This window comes from Lineus longissimus, chromosome 14 (genome assembly GCF_910592395.1).
Source record: "Lineus longissimus chromosome 14, tnLinLong1.2, whole genome shotgun sequence".
Taxonomy (NCBI): Eukaryota; Metazoa; Nemertea; class Pilidiophora; order Heteronemertea; family Lineidae; genus Lineus; species Lineus longissimus.
Genome location: NC_088321.1, coordinates 1,704,693 through 1,723,439, shown reverse-complemented (window position 1 = coordinate 1,723,439; position 18,747 = coordinate 1,704,693). Strand labels below are relative to the sequence as shown.

The 18,747-nt window shown below is 41.7% G+C and overlaps 1 protein-coding gene across 4 annotated transcripts; it reads left to right on the top strand.

Moving 5' to 3' along the window:
• Positions 1-1,212: 1,212 nt before the first annotated feature.
• On the top strand, positions 1,213-13,104 carry LOC135498765 (talin rod domain-containing protein 1-like). Of its 4 annotated transcripts, none has more exons than XM_064789178.1 (3): positions 1,213-1,390; positions 6,301-7,584; positions 8,942-13,104. In XM_064789178.1, the coding sequence occupies exons 2-3, from the start codon at positions 6,705-6,707 to the stop codon at positions 9,160-9,162; spliced, it is 1,101 nt and encodes a 366-aa protein (XP_064645248.1). In that variant the 5' UTR covers positions 1,213-1,390; positions 6,301-6,704; the 3' UTR covers positions 9,163-13,104. The 4 variants fall into 4 exon arrangements, with proteins under 4 accessions (XP_064645248.1, XP_064645249.1, XP_064645251.1 ...); XM_064789179.1 differs by lacking the exon at positions 1,213-1,390 and adding an exon at positions 1,557-1,665; XM_064789181.1 differs by lacking the exon at positions 1,213-1,390 and adding an exon at positions 2,430-2,503.
• The last annotated feature ends 5,643 nt before the right edge of the window (positions 13,105-18,747 follow it).

Below are 18,747 nucleotides of genomic sequence, written 5' to 3'. Positions count from 1 at the left end.
TGAGTGCCCCGTTTTCTGGGATTGCTTTGAGTTGGCACCAGCCGTCGATTTGCAGCTTGCAAGTCCCGGATGTATATTCATGTGATCACGTGTATGTCATGTGACGCTCTTCTTTGCGTTGTCGCGGGATTTTAAATCCCGTCGAGTCTGACAATGAGATAGGCGTTTACGTTTCTTTGCGAAAACTCCCTATTATTGCCAGTGACTATGTGAGAAATTCAACGGGTGTATGTAATTTTCGACGTTACGGACCGAAGACCAGTAGATTGGTAGGTCGGTCTTGGACTGACCTAACATTTCACTGCAGTGCTCTAGATCATCATAGATGACATGCACACCAGGGCCTACAACTGCCTTAGGCTGAGCAACCATCTCACCATGCTTGCATCCTTGTATTTTCAACCGAAATAGATGCATTTTTATAAGGTTCAATAAATGTAATTTGAATTTGAATTTGAATTTTGTATTAAAAGCGGGTTTCGCTCGAGCAACATGCACAGTGCCCTTCCCACTAAGTTTCTAAAATCCCGAAGTAATAAAGGCTTTTTAAGTTAGTCTTCGGATTAGCAAGAATAATACCTCCATGGGATTAGTAATTAGCCAAGTCATGGAGGTATTATTAATACCTCCATGGCCAAGTACGCCCTTTTTGTGTTTAGCGAGTGCCAAACATCCCCAGATATTAATATAAGCCCAGATATATCATGATATGGTATACAGTAACTCAATGTTCTTGAGACACCCTGTATAAGTCAATATCACCTCCCTCTGAAAGAAAAGCCCGTCGAAACATGGCATACCCCCACTGATAGAAGAGCCGCTATCAGGTGCCAACTTTTTTGGTCGAATCGACGGCTGGGGTCAAACGGCGTAACAGGGGCACTCACCGCGGTCATGAAATCACATTTTGCAAATCCATGTGCTCGCATTTTGGCAGATATAAAATTAGTCCGCGCTATAAATAGAAAATATTAAATCATGCCAACACATGTAGTTTTGATCACAAAAAATATATTTCATAATTTTCTATAGGGATTGGTGAACTCAAATTTGACATATTATGAGCGGCTTGGCAGAGTTGCAAAACTTTAGTTTGGATTTATATTACGAAGTGTCAGCAAACAAAAATAATTCGTAGTGACATGGTTCAAAATCTCGCGACTTCTCGCGTGAAATTTTGCCAAAGTCGCCAGCGCATGCGCGCTGCGTACATCTTCTATTTCGACCACACCTATTTGTATTGTTTTTCCGTGCAAACTACTCATAAACTATTCATGGCATTTTGGAAAACACCCAAAGAAAACAATGAACATACTCTGCAGACGCTGTCCTAGGAGTCACGTAAAAATCGGTGCCCGTATTTCATTGATTTCGTCGAAAGATTACCGCGGTAAGCCGGCTTTTCGTTTTTCGGATTCTGTATAAAATGTACATGTGCGTATGTAAATCCACTACATTGTAAATTCTCATTGAAAACGTACACAATAGGCTTTTGTGTGTAGTTCTTATACACAATACTCCATTTATCAGATAGAGTTGGGCGTTCACTTCATTGATGGGATAGTGTGTCAGTAAGATGCACAGTTTTGAGAGAGAGCGTCCTAAATTCAAAATTGGGATTCCTTCCGTTTTGCATGTTTTTTTGGTTTTTTTGGATATCATATGGTAGGTTGGATGGCTTAAGCTAGGCCCCTTGCTCGAGAGTTATAATATCAAGAGGTGAAATGGGCATTGCTAGGCCTACACTGGTAAGATTGCAAAATTGAAATCAAATTGGTTAATGAATATATCAGTTTATCTCATTGCCTAGATCACTATAGTATCAGAAAGCGCCGTCGCCTAAACGCCATCATTACCAACTACCGTTTTGATAGTTTTTACCGATCAAGTTTTTATCATGCACGACACTCGCCACCTAGGCATTGATGCGAATGCAACGCTTGGGGTAATCTCTGTTGAATTGGATATTGGGTTGGTATCAATGATTGGGCGCTGCAGTGCATGTCTGATGGACCTTTTCGAGGAAGACAAATGAGAGCACTCGAACACAACAAATGCGCACACTCAGAACATGCGAGAAGGCCTAAGCCGACTCGGACAATGTCGTAAGCTACTGTGACCCTTCGTTCCAGTTGAAACGCATGACTGATCAGTGCCAAAATAAACCTCTTCGAAAAGGCCCATAAGGATAACGTGGTACACCATTTGACCATTTGTTGATTGAAGAAATGACCGTCTCTGCAAAATTTGCTTTTTGAGGGTGAGATTGAGAATGATAGTCTTTACACCAAAAACAGCGTATCCCAGCCAGCACTTTTTCTGAGCAGACGTCTGCGTCTTTTTGTAATAAAACAATGGTCAATCTTGGACATACATGTAGTTTCACGTAACATTTTAAACTGTGTTTCAGTTGTCCAGGTCAAGGATGATTTATCGCTGCCAGCAGTGCAATTAGGGACGGTTTTATCACTCATGGTAATTGTGGAAATGCTAGATCCTTCAGGTACAGGATTTTTGATAACGAGTTGGGCGTGGTACAAAAGATCACAAGTGAATTTTGTGTGTGTCTCTCAGTCATACATTGTCCTATTTGTTTAACATGTCAAGTGGTCTTGAAGATGTTAGACGATTGTATTGACCCGTAGGCATGGGACATATTGGTCATGCTGGTCAATTTCTGTAGTGTTGGTTAGATGATCAATAGTACTTTCTTGTTTTCCGTGGCGTTGCAAAATGGTTTGTCATCTGTGTGATCATCTGATGCCACAGCTGGTCGCTAGACTCTGCTGTCTCCATCTTACCAATCGTCCTTGCATTGCAGTTCAGTAAAACCTCTCTATTAAGGACACCGTCGGGACTGACAAGTGCTGTCCTTGATAGAGAGGTGTCCTGATTAGAGAGGTCAAATCGAATGGAAACCACCACCTCGGGACCAGAACTAGTGTCCTCAATAGAGAAGTTGTCCTGATAAGAGAGGTTGTCCTTAGTAGAGAGGTTGTCCTTAATAGAGAGGTTGTCCCATATAGAGAGGTTGTCCTTAGTAGAGAGGTTGGCCTTAGTAGAGAGGTTGGCCTTTGTAGAGAGGTGTCCGTTAAGGGAGGTTCCACTAAGGGAGGTTGTGTGTCATCTTTGCGATCACTTGGTCTCTAGCCTCTGCAGGTTTCCATAACTGATGGTCCTTGCATTGCCCTTCAGTGTCCTCCACAGCCTTTGAGTTAAGAGGGAGGGTAATTTAACGTTATCAGTGTGACCCGTTGGTCGCTAGCCACTGCAGGATTCCATCTAACCGCTGATCCTTGCATGACGATCGACAGCTTCAGTCCATGCCATCGTGTATCTTCCTCTATCGATTCTCACTTGGATCCCATTCCATGACTGCTCTCGGACGGTTGGTTGGATTCATTTGGCATACTCGGGCAAACTACGTCGGTCTCCCCTTTAACCTGTTAACCGCGTAATTTTTTATTTGTTAACCACGTCATTTTGCGTAATTAATTAGATTACACCACTACTAAGGGTACTCAGGTTCATATTCTGATCACTGGCCTCAGAAACTGGTGCCAGTGGCGGCCATAGTGTTCTGAAACTAAACTACACTGTGCAGACGATCTAAGGGGTTTCCCCATCGAGTTTCTGAGTGTTGCCTGGGCTTAGGTGAGTCACAAACATAGGACGCCATATAACGTCTTACGCAATGCACAGCCTTTAGGCCAGGACGTCATATGTGACCCGTTCTAGCAAAACCAGTCGCATGTCGCTAATAAGATGAGCCTAGGATGACACCTGGAGATAATAGAAGAAATTGATGTTGTCAGACTTCACAAAAGGCAGACAATAGTGAAATGAAGAAACAGTCCGTCTCAACCTGCCAAGCTCAGAGGGACATGCGACTGGTTTTGCTGGAACGGGTCACATATGGCATCTTGTGCAGTTAACGGGTTAATCTGCCGAGGAGAATTCACAATTTCTTTTGAAAAGTATTTTAGACTGTTTGTTATAAATCACATTTAAAAATTGGACAGAAAACGTTTCAAACATCCGTGTCTAATGTTATTCAAATATAACTGGACACATAAACTTCTTTCTTTGACGTTTATATTCATATATCGTGGAGAAAAGAAGCGACACCAATTTTTTCATACATTGACATGTTTTGCACAATTAACCACATTGCCCTTGTATTGAAGAATGGGTAGCTCGAGTACCCAGACAAATCATTGATCTCGTATACAATAGGGCGGAGTATCTTCCTGGTAGCTCTGTAAGATTAACTCTAGGTGACTTTGACTTAACGTCAATTGGCTGGTGTGTGTAACTTTACAGTAGAACCTCTCTAATAAGGACACCCCCGGGACTGACAAGTGCTGTCCTTAGTAGAGAGGTGTCCTGTTATAGAGGTCAAATTGAATGGAAACTTATAACCAATTTAGAACCAAAACTAGTGTCCTTAATAGAGAGGTTGTCATTAATAGAGAGGTTGTCCTTAATAGAGAGGTGTCCACTAAGGGAGGTTCCACTGTAATCGATGAGGTCAACAGACGATTAGTACTATGCTCAGTGAATCATAAAACGTTACACCCAAACTTCAAAGTCGAGTAAACCACCTGTTTTTGTTATAGGATTACAGTGGAACCCCTCTTAGCGGACACCTCTCTTTTAAGGACAACCTCTCTATTAAGGACACTAGTTTTGGTCGCAAAGTGGTGGCTTCCATTCAATTTGACCTCTCTAATCAGGACACCTCTCTATAAAGGACAGCACTAGTCGGTCCCGAGGGTGACCTTGATAGAGAGGTTCAACTGTATGTCTATGTGTAAGTGTAATTTGCTAGGCCTAAGTTTGAATCATTTTAAATAGAATTTTCAAAACATAGGAGCTTCACCCTCGGAGCCTAGCCTGGTGGTTAAGAACCAGAGAGTGACCAGGTTCTAAATGTTTGTCTCAAAAACAATGATTTTATGATAGTATTGTGTTACCATTCCTTTCTCTTGCTACAGTAGAACCTCTCTATTAAGGACACCCTCGGGACTGACAAGCGCTGTCCTTAATAGAGAGGTGTCCTGATTAGAGAGGTCAAATCGAATCGAAACAACCAATTTGGGACCAAAACTTGTGTCCTCAATAGAGAGGTGTCCTGATTAGAGAGGTCAAATCGAATCGAAACAACCAATTTAGGACAAAAACTGGTGTCCTTAATAGAGAGGTTGTCCTGGTGTCCGCTAAGGGATGTTCCACTGTACAGTAGAACCTCTCTATCAAGGTCACCCTTGGGACCGACTAGTGCTGTCCTTTATAGAGAGGTGTCCTGATTAGAGAGGTCAAATCGAATCGAAACAACCAATTTGGGACCAAAACTGGTGTCCTTAATAGAGAGGTTGTCCTTGTGTCCGCTAAGGGAGGTTCCACTGTATTTATCAAAATTGATAACAAGATCAATGAAAACCCCAAACCTGTCCCCATTTCTGTAATTGGCTCCACGAATCAACCAGGAAATTTAGTATTGTGATTACAAAGTTGTGGTCAACATTGTTTATGGACAGTTCTGTGGAAATTTCACTTCAAATGGAAAAACGTTATTTTCATTCAATTTGCCCTCTGCAATCAGGACGCCTCTCTAAAAAGGATATCTATTTCAGTTCGAACAGTGTCACTGATACTAGTGGGGTACTACTGTAATCATTTCACCAGCCTTCATTGACAACTGACACCTGCATGGTGGCATTTTGTGTTTGGGCGATGCCAAGTGCTGTTTGACTAATTGAGGGTTTGATTGAGGATGTACGGTGTTTCCCGCAAACACAGGGAGACACTCCCTTGGTGACACCTAGGCTGGATAAGATGATGCAATTCTCTTGTTGTGGAAAACTGGAAGATTTATCGGTGACGCATTATTATAACTGTTACAGTGGAAACTCCCTTAGCGGACAACCTCTCTATTAAGGACACCCTCTCTATTAAGGACACTAGTTTTGGTCCAAAATTGGTTGTTTCCATTCAATTTGACCTCTCTAATCAGGATACCTCTCTATTAAGGACATGAGTTTTGGTCCCAAATTGATTGTTTCCATTCAATTTGACCTCGCTAATCGGGATACCTCTCTATTAAGGACACTAGTTTTGGTCCCAAATTGATTGTTTCCATTCAATTTGACCTCTCTGATCAGGACACCTCTCTTTAAAGGACATCATTTGTCAGTCAAGATGTTTGTCAGTTGTCAGTCCAGGTGTTCTTAATAGAGAGGTTTTAATCTTAGTTTTGTAAGCATCTTCATTTACATGTTTTTGATTTTATATTTCCAGTTTTGGTGTCGGGAACAGACGTCACATTAGTAAGGGACAATAGATGGACTGCCACTCGATATCATTGCCTAGGATTTTAAATTTCTGCCATAAAAAGCCACATCCTGCCAAACACTCAGGATTTAAAAAACCCAGATCTGCCAAAAACGTTAAAGAGGATTTATAACGCAGGGATCAACTTGCCAAATACATTGCCTGAAAAAATCCGCTTCGTGGAATAAAAACCTGATTTGCAAGTTTTTTAAAATTCGTCTAAAGTGAACGTTGGCTAGGATTTTAAAACTCGTCACATTGTTTGCCAAACAAAGGACGCTGATGGAATAAATCACACATTTGTGCCAATTTTCAGTAATAGCCAAAACTGGATTATTTTCGCCATTTTCCCGGACTCGCCCTTCGTTGTTATGGTGTGCAATAAAGACGTCACGACGGAATCCACCGGCCCAATGTTCACTGCCGCCTCGCCGGGAATATCCCAGCATGCAACACCTGCCGTCGCTTCGTACGCCCGCGACGTCGCGTCGACGTGCGACTGGAGCCACTTGCGCCTCCAAACGCTGGCCGATCTACTCTTACTAAAAATAGACTTGCGCCCGGTGACGTCGGACGCGCTGGCCTTATTCCATAACTCGTTCTCGCAATGTCGCGATATCGTGATAACGAAAACAAAAGAGTTGTCCGTTTTGATAAGCGCCATCAGTACACAGTTACACAGCATCACGGCAAAATGGACTGATATCATAGACCACATGGGTTCGATGACGGACTTGGTTGTGTCGCTAATCGAATGCTGCAGCCACGCGGCGTACCTCGTTACGACTTGTAAACCGGACTGCCAGCCGCCGACAAACGGTATAATCGACAAATATAAACTCTGCCGCGCTAGCGCCGACATCGAACTGGCCTGCGCCCGCTTAAAGCAATCGTCGGTCGAGGAACTCACGCCGCACGTTTTAGTGACAATCTGTTCGGAAATTGGCCGGAATTTATCGGTGTTGACGGAATGTTGTCGGTTGGGTTCGGATATGTGCCAGGATTCGGCGGACTCGGAACAGTTTAAATTGTGCGTGAAAAGTATGACGTCGAATGCCAGTTGTTTGTTGACGAGTATTCGGAGCTTTAAGCAAAAGTCGTCGGAGTTATCTCACAGACGTTGTTGCGGTTTCGGCGATGCCTTGGTCGCGTCCACGTCGGCGCTGGTCAACTTTGCGACGGAGCCCGAGTTTGTCGGAGAGCCGGCTGCGGTCTCGCCAGGAGCTAAAGCGATACAGAGTTCTATTCTTGGTAAGTTATTGTCATGTGTGGAGACTTGCGCCGATTCACGGCAGTTCTTCTTCTTTAGCGTTCGCTCTGCACTTGGAGGGGTCATTCTCCTAGGAGTAATCCTCCTCCAAGGCGGGATGAGCGTATCCTGCGTGCCACTACGGTTAGGCGCCAATTGGGTTTATTGGCCTACTGGTCCGACTTTGGCGAGAGAGATAGAGTCCACGCAAGCTACTCATGTTTCTCACTTGGTGGGGTCTGTAACCTGCCCTGGCATAGACACCAGGTACAAGGAACCTCGGTTTTGGTTTTGAGTCTCATTCAAAGGACTGTGAAGAGCCAGGAATTTTAGTTCCTTGAAAGCCACGCCGGTTCATCCAGACATATGATCCTGGATTCTCTCCAGGATCGAACCCGGGCCCTATTGCGTGGTGGCCAGCAGTGTAAACCACTAGGCCATTAGGCTCCTTACTCACAGCAGTGAATGTCAATCCTAAAGTCTCCTCCTTCCTCTGTGAGTAAATAAAATCTGGCACAAAAAACTAGAGCCAATTTATCATGATTACATGCCCCCTTTTTTGTAGTTTTGTGTCTGATCTGCCGCATGCGGTTGCCGGTTGCCGGTTGATGCCAGGTCACCATCAAAATCAGCCTTACTCTTATATAATAATGAGTCTTTTATATAGCGCAATTCCGTGACACTATAGTTCTCGCTCAAAGCGCTTTGGGATATCATATTATTACCCCGGTCTCCACAGAAATCAATCAGGGGTTTCAAGGAGCAACCAGAAGGCGCTCACTTGAACTCGACCAGTAGGGGAACTAAGCAGTGACTCGGCTGGGAGTCGAACCCACAACCTCCTGATCATGAGGCCGACTCTCTTCCACTGCGCTACCGCTGCCCCTCTTATATATCACATGAGAACACGTAAATACGTGGTGAAGTTCAAAAATCTTGACAGAAGTGTGTTCATTTTGGTCAAAAAGCCGCCATTTAAATGGTGGCCGAACGGACTTAACGCGAGTAAAAACTCGAACAGGTGTGTAGCTCATTGATGGCACACCAATGGCAGGTCACATTGGGTGATATGAATAAAGGCTAGCAAATGCTTTTACTTCAATTTTGTACATAAAGGCCTAGTGTAAATGTACATGGAGTTTTAGATAAAAGCATTTGCTAGTCTTTATTCATATCACCCATTGTCTAAACTCTATGATATTTCAAGTGAATATACAACTTGCTGTAACGTTTGCTATAAAATGCTTCTATCTGTTTTAAAAATATCCGCACGTTTTCAGCTTCACAGATATAATTCAGATGTTAAAATGTTATCGTTTGATGAATGAGCCATTGCATTTTTTTCAATCTCTGTTTCAGGTGCCTGCATGAGTATCGTCTCTTCGTGTGTTCAGCTCTGCAAGACCGTGCGGTCCCTCGCCTATGACAACAAGAATCCTCGCCACCGCGGGCGCGCGAACCTCTGTCTCGAGTCGTTGACTAAGTCGACGAATAACCTGGCAGAAACTCTGACGCAACATCAACTCGATGAACTGAAACTAAACAACACACAGGACTCTAGTTCGGAAACGTCGTCTTAACATTGACTCTAGTTACCGTGGTAACGGTTGCTATTGCATAAAGTTACCATGACGACCTGTTTGAATATGAATCCAGAATTATGTTGTAATATTGACATAAGAGTTCTTGTTGTGATGATGTGCTTCCTTGGTGGACATTTCATTTAGAACACGGAAATATCTGATGACTGTTTCCATGGGAACGGCTACTGCTTCCATGACAACTGCACTGATTGCTTTAGAACTAGGTACAGTTGCCATGGAAACTCCGTAGCTTTTGTTTCCATGGCGACCCTATTGATTACCCACATTGATCATGAGGGAAATTCATTGCCATGGCAACTGTTGTTGTTGTTTTGTATCTTTGAGAAAGATGTGCAAGCTATTTTGGTTCAATTCTTATACAGAATTTCGTTACCATAGCAACTATGACAACTATGGGAAAGTGGTTGTTTTTATCCTTGTTGCCATGGCGATAACAAACATGACACATTGCACTTGTTACAATCATGTACAAACATACTTACTCAACATTACTTATCCGAATGGTGCAAACGGTTGCCGTAGCAACTGAAATTGTGTGTTTCCATGGTAACCTGGTGTACTCTGACTCTTATGGTTGCCAATGTGTGTATTAAAGGTATGGTTCTATTTTGGTTTTACTCATCCGAACTGAAAGCAGTACGGGGAATGAAAAGATTACATTGATGTCACAAGGCAGTCCCAGTACAGTGGAACCTCCCTTAGCGGAGACCTCTCTATTAAGGACAACCTCTCTATTAAGGACACTAGTTTTGGTCCCAAATTGGTTGTTTCCATTCAATTTGACCTCTCTAATCAGGACACCTCTCTATTAAGGACAGCACTTGTCAGTCCCATGGGTGTCCTTAATAGAGAGGTTCTACTGTATTTCAGTGATAATGATAATGGGATATCTTACCAAGTAATCTGTCCGGGTCGTCAAAGTTTGACCAGCGAGTTAAGTGGTAAGATTTAGCAATGCACAATGTGCATTTCTTTTGGAGTTCTATTGCCATGGAAAGTTGACATCCTGTCTGAGATATTACAGAAGAACCTCCCTTAGCGGACACCTCTCTATTAAGGACAACCTCTCTATTAAGGACACTAGATTTTGTCCCAAATAGAATGTGTCAATTCAATTTGACCTCTCTAATCAGGACACCTCTCTATTAAGGACACTAGTTTTGGTTTCAAATTGGTTGTTTCCATTCAATTTGACTTCTGTAATCAAGACACCTCTCTATTAAGGACAGCACTTGTCTGTCCCGAGGGTGTCCCTAATAGAGAGGTTCCACTGTAGTTTCAAATTGTGTGAAAAAGTTTGTTAGACGTGCGTATCATAAATGACTTCCATGAAGAAGACTGCTGGTTAGATGTTGTCGATTACATTTCTTGTTGTACTTTGCCAAAAATCTTTACTCAATCCATCCATGTTTTTGGTTGGTGAAATCTTCCACCTGTATCATGTCAGAATTCCCAGTATCGATTTATGATATCACCACAGGTCGTCATGACATTATTTCTAATGAAATTTCGGGAATGATAGCGCATTGTCACGCTAAAATGGCTATAATAGGATCGCTAAGGTTAGATGTGCACAGTAACATGGCCTGTTCAGCAATCTAAAAGGCCTACGCCGTTCATTAAAAATTTGAAAGTTGTAATTGAAGTTGAACATTTCTAATTGCGTGAATACGTACAAAATATGAATTTCAACATTGCCGTTGTGTAGACTGATATACAAATAATATGAATACCAAGTTTCAACAAATTTGAATGCACAATAACTCCACTACGGCATTGTGTATTAGTGCATTTCTATTTAACTGGACCACAAGTAATTACGAACGGCATACTCCCTTTAAGGATCTGGAGATGTTTTTGGAGTGGGTTAAATGATAAAATTGGTCGATAGTTAGCATGAATGCGTTAAAGATATAGATGATAAAATTGAATGATAATTGGCAGGAATGCTTTAAGATTTAAATTGTTAAATAATAGATTGTGTAAGTTTGGTGTGTTGGGTATGGTCATGTGCTTTGTAGAGAGCGGTACTTTTCTCAACTGCTGACACTCTGTTAGGCCCTCTCTTCATCATCATATTATCGTCATATCATTACCCGCGTCGTAACCCTATTGGATTTTTGCCGGAGGCATGGAGTCCACTATAGGCTACTGTCAACCTATGTGGGATCTTTTACTTGCCCTGGCATAGACACTCAGGTACAAGGGACCACGGCTATCAGTCTCATCCGACAGACCCTCACGTATTTCATACGTTGTACGTATTGTAAGGAGCCAGAAATGTTATTTCCTTGAAAGCCACGCCGGTTCATCCAGAAATACAATCCTGGGTTCTCCCCGGGATCGAACCTGGGCCCTATTGCGTGGTAGCCAGCAGTGTTAACCACTAGGCCATGAGGCTCCTCGACTCAGAGCCTCAAACTTGTTGTGAAGGGCCAGGAATTCTATTTCCTTGAAAGCCACGCCGGTTCATCCAGAAATACAATCCTGAGTTCTCTCCGGGGATCGAACCCGGGCCCTATTGCGGGGTAGCGAGCAGTGTTAACCACTTTGCTATGAGGCTCCTCGAAGTGAACAAGTTGAATGGCATCAAATAATCATTTGCATGTTCAACTCGAGATAAGTTGAGTGTTGGCCTACTACTACTCAGAGTACCCCTATACTCAGAGTACCCCTATACTCAGAGTACCCCTATACTCAGAGTACCCCTATACTCATGACCTTTGACAAGTTGGTGTCGTAGACCCAAGTTGAACACATTGAATGGCATCAAACGACCATGTGTTTGTTTTAGCGCCTGAGTTGAATATTCAAAACTGATCTTAGATCGATGACACTACAGTATCCCAGAATTGTTCAAGCTAGACAATTATAGCCTTTTAGTGCCGTGTTGGTGCAATGCTTGTAATGCAGTCTAGTGCATTGTATCTGTAGTGAATATTTGTCCCAGTGTGTGAGTGTTTCCGTCTATGACCACCAGGTGCGTTTTCATGTTAATTGGTTACCATGGTTACAGAATGTAAATTAGTTACTCGTGTTATTAGAGTATTGTTGCTATGATTCGTTATCCAAGAGGTGAAGAAATTCTCGCTTCTTTTCAATCCGAAGCATTGGATTTTGCAAATTAGTTTAGATTTTAATCCATAGATGGTGCCAGTGTGTTGTTGCCATGGTTACCAATGAGTATGATACACGCCTGGTTTTAAAGATTATTGCATTTATTCAAGTTGTACATGTTGTCTTATACCGACTAGTTATTGGTTTTGCCACCAGGGGGCGAGGGAACGGTTTTGTGGTGTTGTGGCCAAGACCACTAATGAATATTCATAGGTTGGAGGGTCGAGGCCTATCAATTAGACGAGTGCATGTTTTTTACTCTCAAGTACATATTTGGAGAGGTATTGAAAAAATATTTGCTGTGGCAAGTCTACAGATATAAAGAAATTATTTGATGAAAAAATTAATTTCGAATTTTGCTAATTGGGTAATAGGAGGCGTGTTTTGAGATTTTTCTGCCAGGTGGCTGAAAAGAGTGGAAATATCAATGTCTGTCTAATTTGTCGATAATCAAAAAATATCCATGGCCAACTACCAGTTTACTTTTCACCATTTACTTGCCCGACTCTCCGGAATATCATATCAAAATTTCAGATTCACAACCCCACGCAGTACTTGATGCGTCGCGGTCAAACATTGTCAATTGAACTGCTAAAAGGCTTAAAACATCAATTGTGGTCTTGTCTCTCACAGAGTTCACTTGGCATTTCCAGAAGGCAGCTCAAGACATGTCATGCCCCCTGGTGGCAGAGCTAGTAACTATATATGTGTTGTAATGTGAGTCTAGGTGGTGTTGTGTAGCCACTTGTGAAGCATTTGTGAGAAAATCATTTGTAGAAAAATAAACAATACTTCGAAAGATATCCTTGTTTTCCTTACAATACTTGTCACAACCAATCCTTCTTTTGCCAGTGCTGCTGTGATCTGCCGAGTGGTATACAGGATGTCTCAGAAAAGGGTCATTTTGGCCCAGTTAATGAAGGGAGCATGGAGACAATGTCAACACGTATCTTTCTTGCACTGGTATTGTAATCTGCCATGCAGGATGTATACAGGATGTCTCGGAAAATGTTCTACGCCAAGGACTCGCCATAGAGACACCTTCAGAACCATACGCAGCATCCCCCTCCTTAAGAACCAGGACATTCTTCCTCCATTTGTTTCTGCGCTCCAAAGATATGAAAAAGGAACGAACTTTTAATGTACAATTGATAGGCAACGATTCCACACATTCTGGACTGGTGGTTTTTACTGTACTGTCTGTCAAGAAGTGCTGTATTGAGTGAAGCAGCATCCTTCTCCTTAGAACCAGGACATTCTTCGCTCCATATTTTTTTTTTTAAATGAGTGCATAAGAACTTTCATTGATCTTGTTGAAGACGTTTCCATTTCACAAGTCGAAAGTGCAAACACACTTTTTTACGGAATGATTTGAAATTTGGTTTGTGAATGCTTATTGTACCCTCTGAGGATCTGGAAGAAAAATTTGAAATTTTTCATTGGAACAAAACAAATTATGACAGGTTTAAACAAAAAAGAGGCGTCGCCCAAATTTTGTTTACAACTTTCTGACAGTAACACGAATATATCCTGCAAATTTCAGCTCAGAATTACAAGTTGTTCATAGTATTTTGAAGTATTTAAACAAATGACCCTGAAGCCACTATGGATATTCCAGCTGGCAGAGGGAAAATTACAAGACATTTCAAATTGATTGAATCTCCACAACATTTTGTTTACAACTTTCTGACAGTAACACAAATATATCCTGCAAATTTCAGCTCAGAATTTTAAGTTTTTCATAATATTTTGAAATATTAAAAAAAGACCCTGAAGCCACTATGGATATTCCAGCTGGCAGAGGGAAAATTACAAGTAATTTCAAATTGATTGAATCTCAACAAAATTTTGTGTACAACTTCCTGACAGTAACACAAATATATCCTGCAAATTTCAGCTGAAAATCCCAAGTCGTTCATGATATTTTGATGTATTTCCAAACCTGAAGACCCTAGAGTCACTATGGATATTCCAGCTGGCAGAGGGAAAATTACAAGTAATTTCAAATTGATTGAATCTCAACAAAACTTTGTTTACAACTTCCTGACAGTAACACAAATATATCCTGCAAATTTCAGCTCAGAATTTCAAGTCGTTCATGATATTTTGACTGATTTCCAAACAAGACCCTGAAAGACACTGAAGCCACTATGGATATTCCAGCTGGCAGAGGGAAAATTACAAGTAAACTTTTGAGATGCCTTAGATCCAAAAGTCGTGTTCGTATTTGACTGAAACTTACAGGGTACATTTGTATTGACATCAGATACTCGCATAGCGAATTTGGTAGTGATCCGATCATTTTGACTTTTTTTGTAGGTGATTTCGGGCGACGCCCACTTCAGAGAAAAATGTCTATAGATTTTGTTTTGATCATCGAATTCAAATTTTTTCCCCGGATCCTCCTCATACGATACACTAATATGCATTCACAAAGCAAATTTGCGGGTATTCCGAGAAAGTCGGTGATAAAGTGCAAAAAAGCCCTGGGCTGCTTATTAATGTACCTTATTAGAACAAAAATTATGGCAATTTTTAACAAAAAAGGGGCGTCGCCCAAATACTAGTATCACCTTAAAGTCAAAATGATCGGATCACTACTAAATTTGCTATGCAAGTATCTGACGTCTAGACAAATGTACCCTGTAAGTTTCAGCCAAATAGGAACACAACTTTTAAATTTATGGCATCTCAAAAGTTCACTTGTAATTTTCCCTCTGCCAGCTGGAATATCCATATATTGGCTTCTGGGTCTTTTTTAAATACTTCAAAATATTATGAACAACTAGAAATTCTGAGCTGAAATTTGCAGGATATATTCGTGTTACTGTCAGGAAGTTGTACACAAAATTTTGTTGAGATTCAATCAATTCGAAATTACTTGTAATTTTCCCTCTGCCAGCTGGAATATCCATAGTGGCTCTAGGGTCATTTTTTACAAATACTTCAAAATATTATGAACAACTTAAAATTCTGAGCTGAAATTTGCAGGATATATTTGTGTTACTATCAGGAAGTTGTAAAACTGTTTTTGTTGAGATTCAATCAATTTGAAATTAGTTGTAATTTTCCCTCTGCCAGCTGGAATATCCATAGTGGCTTCAGGGTCATTTTTTTGAATACTTCAAAACATTATGAACCACTTGAAGTTCTTAGTTGAAATTTGTAGGATATATTTGTATTACTATCAGGAAGTTGTAAACAAAATTTTGTTGAGATTCAATCAATTAGGCGTTCCATCGGCATTTCCACCTGCCATCACTCGATGACGTCACCAGAGCAATCGCCGTCTCGTTCGCGGCATTACTCATTCGCTGAACAGACACCTGCCATTGAGATAGCCTGATGGCTGCCAGCTAGCTGATCGTGGTGGGAAAAAAACACGATTTGACCAGCCATAACTCTCAGTCAGACAGGCGGAGCAGCATAAGCTATCAATTCATCTGAGCGCACCCAACATACGCGAAAACGGACCACTTTCAATCGCTCGGTGCGCAAACTTGAACTTGAATTTTTTAAAATTTGTCATGTGTGAATACTACTGGCTATAAATTTCAACAATCATGTTACGTCACGTAGACTCGTTTAAAAATACCACAAAAGCCAAGTTTCGTCACTTGTTGTCCGACTCCTGTTTATCCGACCGTGACCTCAGTATTTGACCAATCAGCTTTACATCGAGAGCATTTTCGTGTATGGGTCAATGAATTTGATTGAAAATCACAATTTGAATAGATGAGTGGTTTGGTAACCTCTCTGACGTAACCTACTCAATACGGGCCGTTGAATTTGGCTGTGCTCCTGGTATGACAGACCGGTTTTGGGAACACAAGCGTTCAGTTGTGTCGACGCCAAGTCGAAGCAACATTGGTGAGTTCAGCCTGATTTCTCCACAACTTTTTCTCCCCAAATGTTGCGACTATTGTCTGATACAATATACAATCTTATCTTATCTTTTCATTTTCATTTCTTGCAGACGCCAGACACGTTGTCCTGTCTAGCACACCCAATGCTGCCCAACCGGTTTATCACAAGATACGACGTGAACACCACCATGGTGAGTTATTTTTCTCTATCGAAACTTCCTTGATCGCACATACATGTATTCTTTTGAAACGTCTCATCTCTACAGCAGTGGCGGATCGAGAAATTTGGGAAAGAAGCAGGGGGGGGGGGCGCTGCCCCACCAATGAAAACTCATGATAGAGCCGAAGGTGCAATCCTGAAAATAAGGGGGAGGGTTTTTAAGGAGAGGTGCCCTAAAATATCAAAGAGGGATGACTCATGCGGGACCCCTAAATCCGCCACTGCTGTTCTGAATATTTCAGTCCACACGCGGCTCAGCTGACCTTTGAAAGGAGGACACTGTAGCCCATACCCTATCTATGGTACTATATCGTTCTGGCAGCAAGAAAATGAGACGATCGGTCATGTCTGCCATGTTTTATGACGTCACACGCCACATGCTTGGCGCAATGTGTCACGTGCTCATAACATATTCTATATCTGAACCAATCAGCCCTTGATACTGTGACATGTGATATGTATGATGAGGACCTTGACCGGATCAGAAAGATAAGGCATACAATTGAAGTAGTTCAGAGACATTTACATGAAGACATGGCAGAAATTACCAATCGTCTCGGTGATCACTAGATCCTAAAGGCTAGAGGGAGGTAATTATAATATGATCTCCACCGCCCGACCAGATGACGTCATTACCGGAATTCAGGGTGGCAACTTCTAGCTCATCGATTACTTCAGAACTAAAGTTGCCGCCATTGTGATGTAAATACTTGGGGTATTCCCACCCGGAATTCCGGTAATGACGTCAGCTTTGATAAACCCTGCCAGTTGTTCCCAGGCTTGTGTTATGAAATGACCATGGTTTAGTGATAGGCCTACCCCCTCTTGTATTCAGTGGTATTAAATGGACAACTGTGGCATGAGATATGGTGGTTTTTCCTACAAAAATGGCTTCCAGTAGAACCGTGACTTCTCAGTCCAAACAGGAAAATTGAACTACATCATTGAACTGCAATAAACAGTGCACAAAATCTGGGTGTAACATTAGGCCTGCCTGAATTTCACAGGTCATGTCCAAAACTGCCTCGCACACTGGCGAAAATCGTCATTTGAGATAAGTGGCGGCGCATGGTGACAAGCAGAGGTATTATCCTCCTGGCCAGGGAAATCCCACGCCCAGGTTGTCCCTTTAAAGCTGACATGCATGCATAAAAACCCTAACGGCCAAATTAGAAAAGACGGAAAGGATGAAGTGGCGAGGGTTCCGAGTTCGAACCCGCTCGAGGAATATTTTTTTATTTTTTTATTTCTCTGTGACCTGTCTCGTCAATGAACTTGTGTTTGTGCAGTCAAGTGAGACCTGTCGCTGGGTGTCTATCATGTTTCAAGTGCAGTTTGTCTTTTGGTGGTCGGGCGTTTGTGTTTTCTATCTTTGTCGTTTGGGTTTTTATGCATGTATGTCAGCTTTAAGTATGTTTTCGCGTGGTCACGAAGATGATAAATGTGAATAATGACACTAATGCATTGGCCCTGCGGTCACGTGGTGGCTCTCTAAGATATCCTTGTTCTGTCGGTAGGAAGCTGCTGAAAGCCGCAGCAAACCAGCAGCAAACAAAAGACTTAGGCTACTTAAAATCTCTTTCGGGAGCAGTAATAATCTCGTCACCAGTGAGTTTTACCTATAGCTCCTATACAAGTATAAAGATGGTGTGCGAAGATAAATAAATTTCGCCCATTTTGTTACCATTTTAATATCTAACTGTCCTGAACCTTTCGGGCAGTACAGTGTACATTTGTACACAGGTTCTCAGCCAATCAGAATCCGATAAATCTGTGTCGTCATCGGGGCGTCATCATGAAACTTAAGGCCGGTGTAGAAGTTTAAAATGTCCTAGGATAAAATGTCCGAGAACAAAGGATTCTATTATGCGCTGAGCTATTGACGGTCATTGCCTCTATAGAACCATATGCCATAATCTGTCAGAATACAATAGGCCCGGACACTTTTTCTAGGGGGGACACTTTTTACTTTTACACCGGTTTACACATGCAACTTTTTAGGAGAAACACATAGAAACTAAGAGAAACTTGACTGACAGGCTATGTAATTTGAACCATGAATTAAAACCTAAAAGTTTCTTCATGTTGCATGTGTGAACTGGTCAAGAAACATGAAGAAACACGATGAAACCCCTTTCTTGAAACCTTGTGAAACTAGGAGAAACATGAAACAAATTACGAACATGCTCATAAATTCTGGACAGGTTTCATCAAGTTTCTAAGTGTCGATTTCATTTTAACTCTGTGGCCAATCAGACTGTGATAAAAAGTCATGTGATTTTTACTCCATATCCAAAATGGCTAAAAGTGACAAGTCAAAAGCATATGAGTGGACTTTTGTTTCATAGTGTTTCACTG

Coding starts and splice junctions, on each gene's coding strand:
- LOC135498765 (XM_064789178.1), top strand. CDS start 6,705: ATGGTGTGCAATAAAGACGTCACGACGGAATCCACCGGCCCAATGTTC. Junction 7,585..8,941: donor GATACAGAGTTCTATTCTTG/GTAAGTTATTGT, acceptor TCTCTGTTTCAG/GTGCCTGCATGAGTATCGTC.